At 44.9% G+C, this 22,436-nt stretch overlaps 1 protein-coding gene across 1 annotated transcript in view; it reads left to right on the plus strand.

Annotated features, from left to right (window-relative positions):
• The window catches only part of ARL6IP5 (ARF like GTPase 6 interacting protein 5), a 31,207-nt gene extending 9,238 nt beyond the window's left edge, over positions 1–21,969 (plus strand). The window contains exons 2-3 of the mRNA XM_089676026.1: positions 12,498–12,715; positions 14,389–21,969. Coding sequence (XP_089532152.1) covers positions 12,498–12,715; positions 14,389–14,561 — 391 coding nt within the window. The 3' untranslated portion in view covers positions 14,562–21,969. The remainder of the gene's footprint in view (positions 1–12,497; positions 12,716–14,388) is intronic.
• Positions 21,970–22,436: the final 467 nt, after the last annotated feature.

Raw genomic sequence — 22,436 nt, forward strand, 5'->3', positions numbered from 1 at the left:
AGTACAGGGATGACCAGAGACTGCGGACACAGTACAGGGATGACCAGAGACTGCGGACAGTACAGGGATGACCAGAACTGCAGACAGTACAGGGATGACCAGAGACTGCGGACACAGTACAGGGATGACCAGAGACTGCGGACACAGTACAGGGATGACCAGAGACTGCGGACACAGTACAGGGATGACCAGAGACTGCGGACACAGTACAGGGATGACCAGAGACTGCGGACACAGTACAGGGATGACCAGAGACTGCGGACACAGTACAGGGATGACCAGAGACTGCGGACACAGTACAGGGATGACCAGAGACTGCGGACACAGTACAGGGATGACCAGAGACTGCGGACACAGTACAGGGATGACCAGAGACTGCGGACAGTACAGGGATGACCAGAGACTGCGGACACAGTACAGGAGATGACCAGAGACTGGGGACACAGCACAGGGATGACCAGAGACTGCGGACAGCACAGGGATGACCAGAGACTGCGGACAGCACAGGGATGACCAGAGACTGCGGACAGCACAGGGATGACCAGAGACTGCGGACAGCACAGGGATGACCAGAGACTGCGGACACAGTACAGGAGATGACCAGAGACTGGGGACACAGTACAGGGATGACCAGAGACTGCGGACAGCACAGGGATGACCAGAGACTGCGGACAGCACAGGGATGACCAGAGACTGCGGACAGCACAGGGATGACCAGAGACTGCGGACAGCACAGGGATGACCAGAGACTGCGGACAGCACAGGGATGACCAGAGACTGCGGACAGCACAGGGATGACCAGAGACTGCGGACAGCACAGGGATGACCAGAGACTGCGGACAGCACAGGGATGACCAGAGACTGCGGACAGCACAGGGATGACCAGAGACTGCGGACAGCACAGGGATGACCAGAGACTGCGGACAGCACAGGGATGACCAGAGACTGCGGACAGCACAGGGATGACCAGAGACTGCGGACAGCACAGGGATGACCAGAGACTGCGGACAGCACAGGGATGACCAGAGACTGCGGACAGCACAGGGATGACCAGAGACTGCGGACAGCACAGGGATGACCAGAGACTGCGGACAGCACAGGGATGACCAGAGACTGCGGACAGCACAGGGATGACCAGAGACTGCGGACAGCACAGGGATGACCAGAGACTGCGGACAGCACAGGGATGACCAGAGACTGCGGACAGCACAGGGATGACCAGAGACTGCGGACCTTTGGGGAGGGAGGGGGAGCGGGTACCTGAATTTGACAGGTACCCGCTCTTACTTCCGCAGAGTTTTTTATTTTTATCTTACCTGTTCCTCGATCCAGCCGCGCGCTGTCTTTCCGGCTTCTGTAGTGTGGGCGCTCGTCGGACAGCCGGATGCCCAGTGCGCATGCGCGAGAAGCGCTGCGCTTTGTGATTGGTCCGGCGGCTTCTGGGATCTGTCATGTGTCCCAGGTACCGCCTTACCATTCACAAACAGCACTGCTTCTTGTGCATGCGCACTTGGGACCCGGCTGTCACGCACACTACAGCCGGGAAGACAGCGCGCCGCTGGATTCTCCTGGCGTGCCCACAGATAAGGCTCGGCGTGCCGGCTGTGGCACGCGTGCCACGGGTTCGCCATCACTGGCCTAGGCAATCGTACCGGGAGTGGGTACCTGTCAAATTTGGGTACCCGCTCCCCCCCATCCCCCAAAGGTGCCAATCCTTACTGAGGAGCGGGGGAGCAGTCCTTAAAACGGAACTTCCCCTTTTGGGTGGAGCTCCGCTTTTAAAACTGACCATTTCGGTTTTTGGCAAAGTGCATCCTGAATTTTCGGTTTCAGCACCCGAATTTTCATTTCGGTGCACCGCTACTTACAATCCATCTGTCTTATATGCTCTTGACTGTATACTTCATATGCAGGTGGACAGATTGTTTTGATACTTGTATTTTTACTATGCATTTCCCACATATGCAGACACCGATATGATAAGACTCCTCTGAGCCATTTGTATTTCATTGACATGTTATGACATTTGACAGTATGTCTTATTATGACTGCAAAATTATAAAAAAAAAAAAAATTAGACATATAGTAAAGTGAATCTGTCATTTTGCCAGGTATGAACAAAGTACAAGTTTACTTTAAAGTTGCTTTTTTATATTATTGAGTAGTAAATTCAGCTTTGAAATGAGCCTTAACTGACCTCTGTAGCTACAGGCACTGTGGAGCAATGCAGCCTCAAAGTTTACAGCAGTAGCACAGAAGTCATTCTGCCAACTCCCCAACTGACCGCTCTCTCCCCCAAAGACCACCTGCTCTGTGTTTGCATTAGAAGGCTGCAGAGCCACTGCTGGGAGGGAGTAGCAGAATTAGCTGAGCTGCAGAGTCAGTGCTGGGAGGAGCAGGGGTAGCTGAGCGTCTAAGTCACTGTTGGGGGTGGGGAAGAGCATGATGAGCTGAGCTGCAGAATTACTGCAGGAATAGGGAAAAGGGGGAACTGAGCTGCTGAGAAATAATCATGGATGACTTCAGTGCTTTTGTGCTGTGACGTGAGTAGAAGATTAATTCCACAGTGCCTGCTGCTACAGAGGGGAGTAAGGGCTTGTTTTAAAGTGGTGTTAAACCCCAAACCAAAAATGTAATATATTGCAGCTAACCAATCATTAGATATTGTGGCTGCGTTAGTTTTCTTCATCTTTTTTTTTTTTTTTTAGGCTTTTTTTCCCACTGTTTTTATCTGGTGATCTGGTCAGGGGAGGGGAGTGTTAAATGTACTTGCAGATTTAGATACACTAACACTGAAGCCAAACTCCAGTTAATACTTTATAATCAGTTACAGCAGACAGTTTTTTCTTTTTGGGTTAAAGGTTTGACGTAATAAAGGCTGATCATTGTAAGCACCCCTGCTAGTGTTAAATGGTGTATTTCATCTCTGTAACTGATATATTTTACTGGGGAGCTTGTTCTTTTGAAAAGAAACAGGCTTAAGCTGGCCATACTCGTATAGATTTTCGTTCGGGTCAAATCGATGTTCGTTATTGACAGCAGTGACGGGAAAATTTGAAGGGGCAGAAAGGAAAACTTTTCTTGATCAAACAAATTTTCGACCAGTGTATGGTTTTAAAGTCGAATGTTAAAAGCAAAAGACAATTTTCAAATTACATTTGTTCATTTATTGAATGTTCAAAGAATTTTCGTACGATTTTTCTTACAAATATTCTCGTCCAATAATCTACAGGTGCATGGCCAGATAAAAATAGAAGAAAGTTACCTTTAGATTGTACGCCCCTTGAGGGTTAGGGACTGATGTGAATGTACAATATATACGCTATATTACCAAACGTACCGGGACACCCCTCCAAATCATTGGAGTCAGATGTTCCAATCACCTCCATGGCCACAGGTGTGTAAAATCAAGCCCCTAGGCATGCAGACTGCTTCTACAAACATTTGTGAAAGAATGGGTCGCTCTCAGGAGCTCAGTGAATTCAAGCGTGGTACCGGGATAGATTGCCACCTGTGCAATAAGTCCATCCATGAAATTTCCTGGCTGCTAAATATTCCACGGTCAACTGTTAGTGGGATTATAACAAAGTGGAAGCAACTGGTAACAACAGCAACTCAGCCATGAAGTGGTAGGCCACATAAAATGACAGAGCGGGGTCAGCACATGCTGAAGCACACAGTGCGTAGAAGTCGCCAACTGTCTGCAGAGTCAATAGCTAAAGACCTCCAAACTTCATATGGCCTTCAGATTAGCACAACAACAGTGCATAGAGAGCTTCATGGAATGGGTTTCCATGGCTGAGCAGCTGCATCCAAGCCTTACATCACCAAGTGCAATGCAAAGTGGCAGATGCAGTGGTCAATCCGATACATGTGTCTGGGTTTGGTGGTTGCCAGGAGAACGGTACTTGCCTGACTGCATTATGCCAAGTGTAAAGTTTTTAGTGGAGGGGGGATTATGGTGTGGGGTTGTTTTTCAGGGGTTGGGCTTGGCCCCCTAGTTCCAGTGATGGCGTCATCATACCAAGACATTTTGGACAATTTCATGCTCCCAACTTTGTGGGAACAGTTTGGGGATGGCCCCTTCCTGTTCCAACATGATCGCACAACAGTGCACAAAGCAAGGTCCATAAGGACATGGATGAGTGAGTTTGGAGTGGAGTAACTTGACTGGCCTGCACAGAGTCCTGACCTCAACCCCATAGAACTCCCTTTGGGATGAATTAGAGTGGAGACTGCGAGCCAGGCCTTCTCATCCGACATCACTGCCTGACCTCACAAATGTGCTTCTGGAAGAATGGTCCAACCTTCCCATAGACACACTCCTAAACCTTGTGGACGGCCTTCCCAGAAGAGTTGAAGCTGTTATAGCTGCAAAGGGTGGGGCCAACTCAATATTGAACCCTACGGACTAAGACTGGGATGCCATTAATGTTCATGTGCGTGTAAAGGCAGACGTCCCAAACGTTTTGGCAATATAGTGCATGTAAAGTGCTGTGTAAATTGACGGCGCTATGTAAGTACCTGAATCAATAATTAATAAAAAGGAAATGAATTCAGCCATCACAGCTAAGAATTGGTAAGCTGCTTTTGGGTTTAATACCACTTATTATTTACTGCCTGTTAGGAATAAGTAAATACTAATGTCCATAGCATGGCAACTGTAATACTTCAAGAAAAACATAGGAATTACAGATTGTTTTGTTTTTTTTTTTTTTGTTTTGTTTTTTTTTGTTTTTTAGTTTAGATTTAAAAATTCATCAAGCTCTCTGCTACATAACCAGAAATAAATCTTGCATGTAGTTTTTTTAGTGAGGCTGCAGAAGTGGTTCACATATTTCTGCCTTCTCGCCTTTCATCTGTCGTGACCGTTCATTACCCATTTCACCTCTATTGCCTTGTCACTGCCCATCGCTGGTGTCCAGATTAGGAGCCCCTCATAATTTTGGTTTATATGTTGTCAGGACATCCTGAGTCCTACAACTTATTAACCTGACTTTTGTTTAGGCTGCTTGGAAACGGATGTGATCAATATTTACTGGCAGAGCGAGGGAATCCTTTAATGCCATTTGTGATCCCTGGCAGTGTTCTTTATCCGGATGGTAATACTTCTAGAAGGCCTTTCCCTGTACACAGAAATAGAACACTTTCCCTGTAATCCAATATAAACTGATGGCTTCTGGGTCTGCGCTGTCATTGTTCTTTTATTTTCTTGCTGCAGAGAATTTATGAACCTTGGAAGTTCTATTGCTTGGTGCAGTGCCTGCAGTTGTAGGGCCCATTCACATTTCTCCAATGCGACACATTATATGTTGTGATGCCATTTATTCCAAATGAATCTACGCAATGCAGCTCAGACACACAACTAAGAGTATTGCTTTCTAATGAATTGTGGTGCACTGTGTAGGTAGGCAAGAATACTGCATGTAGTTTGTCCGATCTGTCCCATTGAAAATGAAAGGGCTGCCTTAATGCAACACACATTAAAGCGAAGTTCCAGCTGAAAAAAAAAAAAAGCAGCTACAAAAACTATAGCTGCTGGCTTTTAACATACAGCCACTTACCTGTCCCTCGGTCCCGCAGTGTCCTCACCACCGCTGGTTTCACCGGCCGTCTTCTTTCCCTGGCGCCGGCATCTTTAGTGTGGGCACCCAGCTGTGATAGCTTGCGGCTTCACAGCCGGGTGCCCACTGTGCATGCGTGAGAAGCGCTGCGCTTTGTGACTGGCCCGTAGTCTTCTGGGACCTGTCACATGTACCAGAAGACTATGGGAGGGAGAAAGGACAACCTCCACTTCCAATCGCCTAGGCCAGTGGTCGGCAAGCCGCGGCTCACGACCCACATGCGGCTCTTTACACGCTTTAATGCGGCTCTTGTGTGCCGGGCGCCCGCTCCCCTCCCTCCTCTCGGGCGGCAGGGACTCTGCAGCGTGATCCAAAAAAAAACAGCCAGGGCAGCGCGCTCAAATGCAATGATTGGCCAGTCTCGCTGCCACTCACATCCTGATAGCCAGTGATTGGCTGTCAGGATGTGTGTAGGCGGGGCAGCGTGACGAACGTGAGAGGAGCTAGGCTCCTCTCACAGTCCGCCCTGAAGACCGGAACGGCGCGGGAACACGGCGAGAGGAACGCGCGGAGCAAAGGTAAGTGAATTGACACAGGGGGGACTTGGCTTACTACTTGCTACTTACTTACTACTACTATATGAGGGATGAATTAATATGGGGGATGAATTACTATAGGGGGGATGAATTACTATAGGGGGGATGAATTACTATATGGGGGATGAATTACTATATGGGGGATGAATTACTATATGGGGGATGAATTACTATGGGGGATGAATTACTATATGGGGATGAATTACTATAAAAACTTATTGAAACTAAAAACAGTGTACCATCCTATGTATTTTCAGTTTTAAAAATGTGGCTCTCAAAATAAATTTCAATCGTGGTTTTGGCGAGATTTGGCTCAGTTGAAAAAAAAGGTTGCCCACCACTGGCCTAGGCGATCAAATTCGGGTACCCGCTCCCTAAAGGTAGCAATCCTTAATAGGGAGCGGGGAACAAAGCCTTAAAGCGGAAATTCCCCTTTTGGGTGGAACTCCACTTTAATGTACGACTCAACATCTGTTAATACAAACACAAAAATGGCAAAGGGTGCTTGGGCCCTAAAGATAGTCACACACTTTACAGCATGGGTATACAATCCTTTTTTGATCCATAGGTAGACACATTCAATTTTTACACAGGATTTGTATAGTTCCATCAATTTGTGCAGCGTCATACAGAATTAAAAGCTATTATGGCCCTGCTTCTCCTGTAGGTCACAGGAGTTCTGTACTTTAAATTCAGAATCCAATCAAATTCCTAACCGGCTGCTGAGAGCCTGAGCCAGCCAATCCCTTCACAGCTCAGCTCTCCAGAGAGCACTGCAGGGGTAGCGCTGAAGACCGAGAATAAAGTGATCAGCAGTCTTTGATCACTCCCTTCTTGGTCTTACGGGGGGGGCAGATGCAGCATCAGACCTAGGTGAGAATATACAGCTTTTAGAGTTACAGTACAATTCCAAACAAGAGGATTGGGAGGGCCTTGCACCAGAGAGGGGGAAGGACCAGTGAGAGGTAACAACTGGATGGGGATGAATTGACGGAGAAAGCTGTTAGGAAGGGGCAGAATTGGCTTCCTTTAAAGAGATGAGTTTTCAGGGATCACCTAAAGGTTGACAGAATAGAAGATAGTTGTACAGATTGGAGTAGGAGGTTCCAGAGGATGGTAGAGGCTCTGGAGAAGTCCTGGAGGCATGCATGGAAGGAGATGGTGAGGGAGCTGTAGAGCAGGAGGTTTTGGGTGGTACTTTGACACAAGCTTGGTGCTGTAGCTCAGTTGTAGATGGCTTTGTATGCCAGTTGGGGCATTGACAGAGAGTGTAGTGGAAACAAAGTGGTTGGTAATGTGGATGAGTCTGGCAGCAGCATTCGTGATAGACTGAAGAGGGGGAATGCATGTGCAGAGATAGGCCAACAAGGAGCCAGTTGCAATAGTCAGGTGAGTGATAACTAGGACATGAATTGATGCTGTAGGTGTCCCACTTTAGAACCACCTCCTAGCAGATATATTGCTACAGGGTGGTCCTCCTGTGCAAAATCACGTATATAAACGTGATCCTGCATTCCTGCCTAGGGAGCGCACCACCTACAGGCCGCTTCAGCTGTGAGTATTCACAGAAGAAACTGATCTGCAGGTGCCGGGCAGTGGATGTCCACTGGCACCCGCTGTTTGTCAAGGAGAGACACAGAACTGAGCTCTGCCTGTGTAAGCATTTCGGGATTGGGGAAATGATGGATCCAATGAGATTCATCACTTCCCTTAGTAAAAGCAGCACACAATTTACACAAAAGCACTAGCTAGGCACACAGTTAACCCTTTGATCACCCTAGATGTTTAACGCCTTCCTAATAGTGTCATTAGTACAGTGTCCCTGCATATTTTTAGCACTGATCACTGTATTAGTGTCACTGGTTCCCACAAAGTCTCAGGGTCTGATTGTCCCGTCGCAATATTGCAGTCCAGCTATAAGTCGCTGATCGCCGCCATTACTAGTATAAAATAAATAAATCCGCTATACTGTATATACCGCTATTTGTAGACGCTATAACTTTTGTGCCAACCAATCAATACACACTTATTAGAATTTTTTTACCAAAAATATGTAGCAGAATACATATTGGCCTAAATTTATAAAAAAAATTAGATTTTTAACATTTTTTTTATTGTCTTATAGTAGAAATTAAATATTTTATTTTTTAATGTCTTGTCTTTTTTGTTTATATCACATATATAAAAAAAACACAGTGGTGATCAAATACCATCAAAATTCGTGGGGAAAAAGGCATACATTTAATTTGGGTGCAGCGTTTCATGACCACGCAATTGTCAGTTGAAGTAATGCAGTGCCGGATCACAAAAAATGGCCTGGTCGGGAAGGGGGGTAAATCTTCCGGGGGGCAAGTGATTAAGAAAGGGCGAATTTTGAAATTGTTTCGGAAGTGAAGTTTGTAAGATTTAAATGGTAACTGGATATCAGACTTAAGGGAATGGTCCAGGTCCACGATTACAGCTAGCACCCTGGCATGGGTGTAGGGACTGAGATTGAATAGGAAGGTGCTCCCTATGTATAGTGTTCGGCATTGTTCAGTCAGGTTTTTGGGTTTTTTTGTTTTTTCTGTAAACTATAAGTCATGCATTCTGAATGGAAATAGGATAATAGCCACAACCTAAGATAAAAGCCAAATAATACATGGATCATACTGCAGGGATCTATATATACTTTGATTTGGTTTCCTACAAAGGAGGTGTTGCATTAAAATAAAAAGTTCAAAACAAGAAGCACTTTATTAAGACTTTGATTTTCTTGCTGTGGATACTGGGTGTTGGTTCTCGTCTCTACACATCTGTTAACATTCAGTTCCTGAGGCTTTGAACATATTCACTTTTTCCATACCAAGAAAAGCAGCTATTTGGGAGCTAAATATAAGCGGCACTTATTAACTCCCGCCTCTGCTGTGCTGGACATAAGAGATGGAGGCAGCCAGGTTCTCTTCATGTTGCAAGAGAGAAAAGACAGACTGACCACAGCAGGTGGACGGCTAAATTGGAAATTTAAAATGATCCTATGTGTATCGCTTTGATGGATCAGGGCCATTTGAGTCACTAGTTTTCGACACCATCATTGACAGAAGTGGAGTTCAGCTTTGTTTCAGATTTTTTTGTTGGTGTTTTAAAAAAGCAGAATTCTACAATTTTCATGCTGGATTCTTGGGAATTTGATCTAGGAGAATTCTAGGGTTCCATGTTGGATTCTTAGGGGTTTGATAAAGGAGAATTCTAGGAATCCATGTTGGACTGTAGCAGTGTAGAAGTGCGGAAGGTACCACTTTATGATGAGTAAGTTCTGTTAAAGAAAATTGTACTGGGTGCATACTGGTTGCCTTGGTTGAATTTTGTAAATGCTAGTTGCGGGGCTTCTGTGTTGATCCAAAGGCTTCAGTACCCAATACAAGTATACTCTTCACTACTTGTGATTTTTATCTGATTCACTAGATCAGGGGTGTCAAATTCAATTTCATTGCGGGCCACATCAGTATTATGGCTGCTCCTCAAAGGGATGGCTGTATCTGTAAGACTATGTATGTAGGGTTGGGTGGCGCGCTACGTACAGAGCGCAGGGTTGGGTGGCGCGCTACGTACAGAGCGCAGGGTTGGGGGGCGCGCTACGTAAAGAGCGCAGGGTTGGGGGGCGCGCTACGTACAGAGCGCAGGGTTGGGGGGCGCGCTACGTACGGAGCGCAGGGTTGGGGGGCGCGCTACGTACGGAGCGCAGGGTTGGGGGGCGCGCTACGTACGGAGCGCAGGGTTGGGGGGCGCGCTACGTACAGAGCGCAGGGTTGGGGGGCGCGCTACGTACAGAGCGCAGGGTTGGGGGGCGCGCTACGTACAGAGCGCAGGGTTGGGGGGCGCGCTACGTACAGAGCGCAGGGTTGGGGGGCGCGCTACGTACAGAGCGCAGGGTTGGGGGGCGCGCTACGTACAGAGCGCAGGGTTGGGGGGCGCGCTACGTACAGAGCGCAGGGTTGGGGGGCGCGCTACGTACAGAGCGCAGGGTTGGGGGGCGCGCTACGTACAGAGCGCAGGGTTGGGGGGCGCGCTACGTACAGAGCGCAGGGTTGGGGGGCGCGCTACGTACAGAGCGCAGGGTTGGGGGGCGCGCTACGTACAGAGCGCAGGGTTGGGGGGCGCGCAACGCTCAGAGCGCAGGGTTGGGTGGCGCGCAACGCTCAGAGCGCAGGGTTGGGGGGCGCGCAACGCACAGAGCGCAGGGTTGGGGGGCGCGCTACGCACAGAGCGCAGGGTTCAGCTCTCTTTCACAGGTTGTCCACATCTCACTTCCACCCTTCTCCTTGGCTCTGACCTCTGCACACATCTCTCCCCCCCCCATCTCAAAAGCTTCCTTGCATCCTACCTACCCAGCCCAACTTTCGTACCTCCAGGCAGTGTAGGAGGCTCCGCCTGTTTCATATGCAGGGAGATCATTGGTCAGCATCTGCCTCCATCCTGCCCTGCCTTGAATGCATGCAGGGCAGGTAGGGATCTCCTAGAGCTATGAGCTGCAGAGAGGAAAGCTGTCCTTGTAAACACTGAAGTCTTCTGTGCTTATAGGTGACAGCAGTGAGTGGGAAGTGGAGGGTGAAAGCCAGAGATGGCAGAACAGAGTTCCACTACATTCCAGCTGAAAAAAAGCCTTGAGGGCCACATAAAATTGTCTGGTGGGTCAGATTCGGCCCTGCGGGCCTCTTGTTTGACACATGTGAACTAGATGCATCATTATAAAAAAAAGTTTTTCTTTTTGGTTTTGGATTGAGTAGGGAATAGTCGGTTACAACCCTTTTTGTTCTGGTGCAACTGTCAAATTTTTGATTTCCCATCACTTTGTCCCAGTGCAGTGGTCATCAAGATGAACAGGGAAGGAAAGGCCTAAACTTTTACATAGTTTTGAATCCATTTTCCTTTATTTTCAATCCTAATTTTCCATTTACCTAATTTTCAATACTCATGGAATAAGGTAGGCTAGAACCTGTCAGCTTTTTATTGATCCCTGTGTACAGAGTCTGAGAAGGCCCAGCAAAGGATCTGGGAGTCCAAAGTCGTTTATTTCCAAAGTCTTTTATTAAGTTTTAAGTCACAACAGAAAAACTCAAAGATCTCCTCCTTATTCAGGGCTTGGGTATTATACCAATTAAGGCCTCATTCACATGGGGCCTGACAATGCTTACACTGGTGCGAGGACCGTCTTTGCCTGCACAGCTGTTCATTCATCCACATGCAGGCAGATCCATTTATTATAATATCAATGTGCAGCGCTAATAAAAATGTGTGTTATAATCAATGATGACCAGTGTGATTGTAAAAGAGAAAGGATACATCATAAAGAAGAAATAGAGAATAGTGAATACTCCAATGCAGAAACAAAATATATGGTATAACAAATGAAAATAAAGTCCTCTAAATATCATAATAGTCCCAAAAATAGTGATGTGATCAAATCAACAAAATGTAGTGACTTCCACTCTTCACGTCCACCATAAGTAAGTAGCAAGCAAGCGCAGAGCGGAATGACATTAAGGGGTTGTTCCTACTTGTTCCCTTGGCGGTGACCCGGTTGAAGGTGGGATCTCTCCAGAAGCCAGTGATGCACCAAATGAAAAATCAAAAGTAGAGTAGCCAAGTCTCCATCTCCAGCCCATGGTGAACCAAGGAAAGGGACTCCTCTTAGAGGCCAAGCTCATAGACCGAGCTCGGAGACCGTATCATATAGTGTAGTATGTTTTATTAAAAAGATAGCAACCACGTGGAGCATAAAATCATCAATGGATAAAAAGCACTTACATAGATGGCCACCGAACCATCACGTGGACATGGCGGCGTGACGTCAGCATGACGCGTTTCGTGCTCACGCACGTTCTCAAAGGGATCCACCCTGTTCCATTTATGTCAGTTGGGATGCAGCAGCTGCACGGACACAGCTCATACAATCTGCATATGGGTACACGCACCTGTATACTGTAAATATAATGGTCAATTTTATGTATTATATTTTATGTTTTCTAAACTTTCTCATCTTTCAGGTATTTATAATCAATATTTATACTACAGTATACCTGTAATACGTTGAAATATTAGCATAATAATTGCCTGGCTGTGTCTGACTTCAATACTTTCTAAGTTGCTAACCCTGGACAATCGTGCAAAAATTGAATGTTGGAAAAGTCAAAATTCCTGATCCTCGATCACTATATTTGTCTTGGCTCAGTGGCCCAGAAGGTTTTGAAGAACATCTGCATGACAGCCAAAGAGTGTTGGATAAATATGTAGATCAATCAAATATCCTCTTGCAAAAAAAACTATTATGTCTTTTCTGCCTCTCATTGTTTTTCAGGTTTTTAAGTCCTTTCAACATGATCCTGGGAGGCACAGTGGTGGTCTTGGTCTTTTTGGCCTTCGTGTGGACCTCGCACAACAGGGATATCATCAAGAGATTTAAGAAGCAATACCCGACCGTATTTGTCATGTGTATCATGTTGTGCAGCTACTTTGTCATATCCATGTGTGGGGGCGTCATGGTTTTTGTATTTGGAATTTCTTTGCCACTGTTGTGTAAGTTTCCTACATTTCGATATTATTTATTTATTTAACATATTTTATGCAAAGATTTAAAATGTTCTTAAAGTTACAGAAACAAATTTTCTTAGAAACGCAGAAAAAAGTGCGGTAGTCATGTATATGTAGATCATGACAATAGCTGAAACCTTGACTATACATCAGGTCAGGGCATATTGTGCAGTGTGACATATCCAGTACCTTGGCTAGTAAACCAAAAGGAGAATATTGGAGCCTGATGATATATTTTTTTCTTTATTTACAATCAGATTGCTGCTCATTTACTTGTACATTAAAACAAATGCTGTTCTTACAGTTTTTATGTAGCAAAGAGCCACAGAGTGGGTAAACCTTTCCTCTGCCAACATGCTATAGAGACGGACCCTTGCTCTTTGTGTCTGAGTAGTGGTCTCTTTGCAGAGGTCTGAGCTAGAGATCTCCAGTCAAAAGAGGCTTGAGGTTTGCTGACTGAAAAGCTCTAGCTCTGACTCAAGGGATATATCAGACTTTTACAGAGAGACCACTGCGTTCACATAGAGAAAGGCAGTACCGGTAAGACACACAGATGGTAAAGTTAGGGGAGTATAATTGAAGGGTTTCATTTTTAATGGGTCGGATGGGAGAGCTTTGCCTGGAGAAGGGCTTTACCATTTTAACAAAAAATAACAAAATCCAAATTTTTTTGCAAAAAAAATTAGTATTTACTATTTTTTGCTTTGGGAGCCTGGAAAGCATTGCACCAGCAATCAGCAGATCGCTGGTGCCATGCAGGACTCCTGCAGACCTGTCAGTGGATCTGTGTGCTTGTACAGGCAAGCAAATACACTCTTGACAGGAAGAATCAATGAACTACCACAGCGCTCAGCAGCACCGTTGTAGTTCATTGAACACTACAAGCCCACAGCCGCAGAGGCTGACAGAACTTGTAGTTTTCCCATTCACAGTACACTGTGAGCGATGCGGTTGGGCAGGTGGAGCCCCGTACGGCCACATTTTTTTAAAAAATTGTGACAGCTAAAGGGGGGGAGAAGATCCCCTGCTAGCTCTCACAATGGAAGGTTGGGGGGGCTGGTCCTTTCTTTACATGTTACACCCTAAATATGGGTTCAACATGTAAGGTGAACTTTCCCTTTAAAGCTGAACTGCCAGAAAACGGCTAAATGCTCAGATGAATCACATATAGGAGAGCTGTTTTACCTTCCAAAGGATTTGTAATTCTGTCCATCCAGTGCTGAAATTTATGCAACTCTGCCACACAGCACAGTCAGATTGGTGATCTGGCACTTGCCAAGCTAGAATATGCTGATAGGAGGAGAAAGCAGAGTGAGCAAGGGGCAGTCAGTGCTGCTGGTTCTCTGCTTAGTCACAGTCTGGAGGAAGGGAGGTGATCAGGTTGCATTTCATAACTCCTGGAGAGAAAAGTCAGGTCACCAAACCGTCTCTGCTGTCTGCATCTCTGCGCACTCATGCTGAAGATTTACAAACTCTTTTGTCGTTTAAAGCAGTTTCCTTACATCGAGTTCATTTTAAATTTCAGTTGAGATTGAAGTGTACCATTTCTAAACCCACCAGCTGCCATCTAACCATGAAAAATAGCTGATTTGGTTGTTTGGGTTCTTTATTTTCATATATAATTGTCATTCCATTTATTTATTTATTTTCCTGCTCAGTGATGTTCATCCATGCCTCCCTGCGGCTCCGTAACATGAAGAACAAGTTTGAGAATAAGATGGAGGGCGTTGGTCTGAAGAAGACTCCAATGGGGATCGTACTTGATGCTCTTGACCAGCAGGAGGAAAACATTGCAAAATTCGCCGACTCCTTCATTAAATTAAAGGAATAAGATGAACCGTCTTATCGGAACCCCCAGATCATGAAAACTTTCCACCACTCACCCGCTGAAGTTTTTCCATTTTGGTTCAGTTGTGTATACCGGCAGCAGCACCTCACTGCCATATATGTTATTCCCCAGATTACTGTCAGACAATCTGATGCTGTTTGTATTGATTGGTGTGACGAAACCTTCAGCCCGTCTCCGACAAGGTTGTTTATCTGGTTGTCTCACTTAGAGCCAAGTCTGACGATAGACTCCACCACTTTATCCCTCGCCACTGCTCGGTCCAGTCCGCTGACTCGTACTTTTGTGTGGTTTTAGGTATCTGGGGGATCCACTGCCCCACTCCTAGAGGTGTTACCCCCCCCCCCCCAGTGTTACAGTATGATTAGAATCGAAATCTGTTAAGTTTCCTTTACACAGCGCTTGCTTTGGTCACTGTAAAATGACCACCATGCCTCTTTTCCCTGGGGAATGACGTCACCCTGCATATCGGGGTTTAATATATTCCTCCTATTGCATATTTTTGAATAGATGATTTGTTTTGTAACAGTCTCTAAATGTTATTTACTTTACAACTTATATATTATCAGATTGTTACGCCTTTTCTTAGACGAAGGATAGAATGTTACTGGCACTTGGTACAAGGGATCGCTGATTCTTTTGGAGGGGGGATGAATAAAGCATTCAGGTGCAAGACCAGTTTATTAGCCAAACTTAAAGCTGAACTCTGGGCTGGAAAGTAAAAAGTACACTTGTGCACTGTAAGGGTTAAGTGGTTGTTACAGGAATACGGTGAAATACATACCTTATCCTTGGCTCCAGCTGGCTTCATGTATCCATATGACTGGTCCAGTGCTGGTGCCTCTCAAAGGCGCTCAGTACATTAAGTAATGCAGCCTTTTCTGATACCCATAGAATTTAGCCTTTAACCCTTGCAGTGTAGGGGGACCCCATTGAAAAGGTTTTTTGTTTTTTTTTTCTAAATACAATCCCAGATTTCAGCTTCAAAGCGGTCCTTGCATCAAAAGTCTGCTTATTCTTTAGGTTTCCCCTCACCCTTGTAAAATACAGCATTAGGCATTCCAAAAAGATAAAAAATATACGTAGCCTTATGGTAGGTTAATTGGATCCTGTCTAAATTGGCCCTAGTATGTATATAAGTTAGGGACTTTAGATTGTACGCCCCTTGAGGGTTAGGGACCGATGTGAATGTACAATATATATGTAAATTGCGTAAATTGGCGGTGATATATAAGAACCTGTAATAAATAAATCAAATATCCCAGCTTCCACCTGACATTTCCTTCTGACGAGATCCTCAGAGAATGATGACCCCAAAACTCAACACATTCTAGTGAGATTTTGGATCCTGAGCTTTCCCAGGATATGTGATGTCGTCCCCATGGGCAGAAGTTAGGGTGTAAGGGTTTTTTGTGTTTTTTCTGGGGTTTTTTTGTAATGTTTATTACCAAATTTTTACATGGGGTCTAAAGAATACATTTTGATGCAAGGTCTGCTTTCATGGCCAGGGAATAAGCTTCTCAGCTGCCAGAAATAGACAATTTAGCACCCACTGTTGTATTTTAGGTTTATTGGCAGTGTGGCTTCCTAGATTCACTACAGAGAAAACCCAACAGTTTACCAAAGCTTTTCTTACCGTTGTAGAAAGGACCTTTTGGCATTAAAACAATGCTGAAACTGCATGCATAGCACTTAGGCTGCTATAACCAGTTGGCTTCATGGTCAGAGGTGTCTTAGGAACTGTCTGTGTTATCCATGGCAACCGACCAGTTTCACCATTATTTAAAAAAAGAAAAGAATGTTGACTGGTTGCTGTAGGCAGCACAGAGAGCACTTCATTCACATTTGACTCTTTTGCATGATTTTTTTTTTTTACTTTTAATCATACATTGGCGTGTTGAATGGCTCTGCATGTGTATGAACCCTAACCGGATGAGATCACAAGCATCTGTCTCACCAGTCGTCATGTAATTCCTCCATTTATTGGCACTTCTGGGCAGGGGCGGACTGACCATTTTAAGCACTCAGGCACTGCCCGAGGGCCCGGGGTCAGTAGGGTGCCCCATAAAATGCCCCCGGTACATTTTTATAGGCTTTTTTGGGTGTGTTTTGAGTGTTAGCAAGGACACAGGGGCCCCATGATCCCCAATTGCTCGGGGGCCCCATGAGTTGTCAGTCTGCCCCTGCTTCTGGGCTCAGTAAGTGTCTGTTACTGAGATATTGGTCATCCAAAGAGATGGATAGATTGGGGCCTGCTCCACAACGAAATACACTCTTCTGTCTGCAAAGGTTAAATGCTCGTTTTTGCCTAGGTGTAGAGGAATAAGGAGGAATTCTATTTTTCTCACTCCGGCAGACTTCCTCTATCTGTGTTACCTGTCCCCTGAAGGCTTCTCTCTAGGGCACAGGTGTCAAACTGGCGGCCCTCCAGCTGTGTCCCATGAGGAATTGCGAGCGTGACAGTTACAAGCACGACTTCCAAAGGTAGAGACATGATGGGACTTGTAGTTTCGCAACAGCTGAAGGGATGCCAGTTTGACACCCCTCCTCTAAGGCGCTCTGGGCTGTGATTGCACTATTACTTCCTCACATACAATGCAGGATAAATAGCCCTGCATTGTAGGTGATGGCAAAGAGGGACTTCCCAGAGCAACAGGGAGAATAGGATAGAGTGTCAGATCAAGTAGTACAGTTTCTGTCTCCTAGAGCAGGGGTCTCCAAAGTTTCGAACCCAAGGGCCAGTTTACTGTCCTTCAAACTTTGGGGGGCCGGACTTTGGCCACTGGAAGTACAAAATACCCTGGCATCGGTGGGAGTGCAGTGCCATAGGCTTGGTGGTCAGTGGGAGTAGAACAATTACATCGTTGGTGTCGGTGAGAGGAACAGTGCTCCATCATTGATGTCAGTAGGAGGAATAGTGCTCCGTCATTGGGAGGAACAGTGCTCCATCATTGGTATCAGTGGGAGGACTAGTGCCCCATCATTGGTGTCATTGGGTGTAATAGTGCCCCATCATTGGTGTCAGCGTGAGAAATGATAACCCATTGTTGGCGTCAGTGGAAGGAATGGTGCACGAAGAGCCAGATCAAGTAAAGGGCCACATCCGACCTGTGGGCCGCAGATTGGAGACCCCTGTCCTAGAGTTGACAAATGTTTAACGCTTGCACTGCAGAGGGCATCCCTGCAAGTGTTTTTTTTTTTTTTTCTCCATCTTGGGAGTTGGACTTTAGGAAGCCAATAAACTTCCCTTTGCCACCAATCCAGAAGCCGAGCCCCCTGTCCACCATAGAGATTAATTATCTGATATCACACCTGACACAGCTACATACTGAACCCCACTGCTTGTGAATGTGATCTTTGATAATTCAGCTCGGCAACTTCAACTTTTTGAGTATGGTGACCACTGCGGTTGCCAGTAGCTACAGCCGTGTTTTGGGTTATTTGACTTTAGCCGGCGTATGGCCATAGGCTTTACATGCTTTGTAGATTTCTTCCTTTATTAGCAAAAGCTGAATTGGCATTAAACTGATGATTAGCAGGCAGTTTAGTGATTGTGCTTCTGTTGGGTATTACCAATAAACATCTCAGTTTGTGCTGACCATTTTCTGCTTTCTATTTTATTTTATTCTTTGATTTAAGTTATAACTGAGCAATTTAATGGATAAGTGCATCATTTTAGAGCAGACATTTCCTGCCTCCCATCTGATTCTCTTGGAGATGAAGATGGGGCTCAAGTCATGCGCTAGAGGAGACCTATTCATTGGAGTGGTCATTTCTTTTTTGTAATCTGACAGAAGTGCCAGGTGATCGCTGAGCATAAAATTGCAGCCTGATAATTCAATCTCCTATAGAAGTGCAGCACTAATAAGACTTCATACAAAAAAAGGTCATATATATAAATTTCCTATATGCACTGTAAATTCAAGAAAAAAAACATCCTACAATAAAGTGATCCAAAGCTTTCATCCAGACAGTGTAAATACTATATTAAAGCAGAGTCAACAAAAAGTGATCCAAAACTTTTGAGGCCCAGTTTACACTACATGCGTTTCAGTTGTGTTTTTTCTGCATCCAAAACACACAGAAGAAAAACACTGGAATGCACTGGAACGCACATGTCCCTATTTAAATTGAAGAAAAAGAGAGGGAAAAATGAACTGGAACGCGCCAAAAACGCACATGGAAAAAACACATCTGGAATGCATCTGGACTACAGTTCTATAGTGTGAACCAGCTTTGAGGGGCCGGTTCACACTATAGAAATGCAGTCCAGATGCATTCCGGATGCGTTTTTGCATGCGTGTTTTTGGCGTGTTCCAGTGGGGTTTTTTTTTTGGTTTTTTTTATACACATTCCAGTTAATTTTTTTCCCCTTTTTTTTTTTAATTCAATTTAAATAGGAAGATGTGCATTCTGGTGCGTTTTTGATGTTTTACCACGTTCCAGTACAGTTCTGTGCAGAAAAAATGCAGCCTGTTCTAATTTTTTTTCCTGCAACTGGAATGTACTGGAACTGTAAGCAGTGATGTGAGCTATGACATTACCAACTATATAGCTTTCTGTGCGTTTTGGATACAGAAAAAAGGCAACTGAAACGCATGTAATGTGAAATGGCCCTGAAACAGTGTAAATCTAGTAAAACTAAATCAACAGTAAACGATCTAAAAATATGACCTAGGCCTCTTTAAAAATTAAGATGTCAGCCCATGTATTCTCCAACTTACCATGGAAAGGAAAGCCTTGTATGTGCAATGTCACACCACTTATTGGGGGACCACTCATCCTCTGTCGTGGACCACTCAACCAGGAGAAAGAAAATCTCTTCTATTGAGCATATGTGATTTTCCATTGGGCGAGTGGTAACCCAATAAAATATTGCGCCCATCCCCATCTCGGAGACTAGTTGAGTTGTACTTGAAGATACAGGGGTTGATTTACTAAAACTGGCGCACTCAGAATGCGCTGCAGCTGTGCATGGTAGCCAATCTGCTTCTGACCTCAGCTTGTTCATTTAGGCTTTGGCAATAAAACCTGGAAGCTGATTGGTTTCTCAGACCTGCACCTGATTTTGCATTCTCCAGCTTTAGTAAATAATCCCCATAATCCTCCAGAATATGTGAGCAGAAAGGTCATTCATTTAATAGACTTGTAGAAAGTTAACCATTTTCAAAGCTTTTTTCTTTAAAGGTGCACTTATTCTTTAATGTGCTGTTCTTGTTTCTGCTCTTGTTTGTATCATAGAAATGACGTGACAGAGAAATTAGAGAAAAAAAACTATGCAAACCCCTTTGTGTCCTGTGTAATCTTGCAGTCAAGCTTTGCTTTTTTTTTTTTGTCCAGCTTTCTTTATGCACTAGACAGATATATTATAACCTCTATTACACTCCATCTTGTGTATTGGAACTCTAGCTGTTGTGTGACTTGACTCAGTCCTGAGAACCCATCCTGCTGTTACAAACATTGCTTGGCAGATGGAAGTAAAGTCATCCAGATCATTATTTTACAGAACTGTTTTATGTGCATGGTCACTCTGCAGTACCAGATGTTGCCAGTGGGTGAAATTTGTATTTGATTCTCATGTTCCTAGTAATATGTGCCGCTATAACTATGGAGGTTGAGGCCCTTCTGTGCAATAGAAATTTCACAAGCAAATTGCAGATTTCCATTTTAACTGTCTGCTGCTCATATGACAGAGCATAAATAAGCAATCAATTGGATTTCAGTTGACTGATGTCCAAGAAAACTTCCTCTGTGGTTGCTTTTGGATACTGTCAAAGATGCAGCTTACAATTCCAAGGACTGGGCCTTATACCTGCTTGGTATGGTTACTGCACCATGCATCTCATCATTGTTCCATGCGCTACTTTTTCAGTAAGCTTCAACATCACAGTTTAAATTGCAAGAATATGCAGCAGCCAATCAGATGTAAGCAGCATCTCAGTGAAGAGTAACTGCAGGCAACAATTACTGATTGATAAATAAGTGCAGCTGTGATAACATCACATTTTCTACTCCCTCTACCTTCTCTCTATGTAGGCCTTTGCTGCTTTGCAAGATCCTGTTATGTATTTTAGGATGAGGCTGCAGCTTCTGGTCATAGGATGCTATCAGGATAGAAATATGGGAGCTGCCATTGCAGGCTGTCATTCTCATCCTTAAGAAATTAAAGTTACTAAATACGTTTGCAGCACAGGAGTTCCGACTTCACTGGCTGCCTTTATATTTCTGTTTTGGCAGGTTCTCTTTACTGGTGGTGGTGTGGTGCATAACAGCTATGCCTGGAAATCCTGAGCAGATAAATTGCCGGATGGGTGACTTTGCCACTAACAACACATTGCCAGTAGAAGAGCCTGCCTACCTCTGTGGAATTGCTCCCTCGTTGGTCTCAAATGCTGCTGAATCCTACTTGCTAGCATTGCCAGGACAGAGTCATCCAGCGCCCAGGGCAAAGATACCAAACTGCCCCCCCCCCTTCCCTTTAGGGTTAGCAGTGATGTCGCTGTCACTACTCCTGTCAGCCTTGTAACAAGCAACTGGCACAGGGAGCCCCCATCATTGCAATAGACCATTGCACCCAGGGCAGCAGCCCCTCCTGCCCACCCCTTGTCCCGGCCGTGCTCGCTAGTGATGGGGCAACAAAGGGAGCGACATCTTACTGGTCCTAGGCAACGATTCCATAGAGCCTGATGACAAGTTTCATAGGCTGATGTCGGGCGGGCTGCTATGCCTCTAGCTATCCTGTCAATGACAGTTTGTCGAACACTAAGAGGCTGCCCCTATGGAATGGCTTCCTCTGTAATGGAAGCAGCAGGATGTTGCTCCCTGGATTAGATTCAGCAGTATATGGACCACAGACAGAGCAACATCCTGCCGCATCCAGCCAGAGAGGGAGCGATTTTCACAGAGACAGGCAGACGGCCTATTTAATGATCCTGCCATTTGCAATTTGTCTGTAGCTGCAGAATGGCCTTTCTGACATTAGTCTATATGATTCTGACACTTTCATCAAGATTGCTAATGTTACATGGCCCGCATGTCCGCTTCCTTTGTTTATATCTAAAGCAGCATTTCAAATTCTGGCCAGACTGTATCTTGACAAATCTCATTTCTGATTGGTTGCTACAAATTACCTCGCACTCTTCAATCTTTGTTAGTCTGCACGTTCTCATTTGTGGCAGGCTTCTGTATATGTTTAGTTTTTTTTTCTTTACTTTTAGGGTCAGACCTATGATTGCATTTTGGTTTGTTTACAGGCAGATGATGGAAAACCGAGTTTACATGCTAGGTATTGTTTGGAAAATCCCTCTCATTACCTTTTAATGCAAACACCTTTCTAATGGCTGTATGATTGTTCTAAAGAACCGTTTAATAAATAAATATCTGTGTAAGTACACATTGCTTGCAAGCTGCTTCTTTTTTTTTTTTTTTTTTTTTTTTTATGCACATCTGAATTTAATAAAGGTTTTTCTTGTACTGTTCGCTTCCTCCATATTGTGTTCCATCCCAACATACTTGATCTGCTATGTGAGGGTTAAATCAGAAATTGGACATGAATATAAACCACTTTTTTGTGTGCAAAACTCAGGTTTGGGTGTGTTTTTTAAGCAGCTTTTCTGGAAGGAGAAAAGACACGAAGGGCAGCTGAGCAAACACTTTGAGCACATGAGGCCTAAGAGCAGGGCTGCTGTTAGATATCACGGGGCCCCATACGGTCAACCTGACAGGGCCTCCTCGAACAAAAAAGTTTACTATGCTTCAGTTATAAATGAACACAGTGAGTGATTGGTACCGATCACTCATTCTGTTCACTCAGGAAAGGAAGGATTCTATTATGTGCTTGCAGCTGCCAGTGGGAAGGAG

This window comes from Staurois parvus, unplaced genomic scaffold (assembly GCF_062004578.1).
Source record: "Staurois parvus isolate SC_StPar_1 unplaced genomic scaffold, SC_StPar_1.0 ptg000162l, whole genome shotgun sequence".
Classification (NCBI taxonomy): domain Eukaryota; kingdom Metazoa; phylum Chordata; class Amphibia; order Anura; family Ranidae; genus Staurois; species Staurois parvus.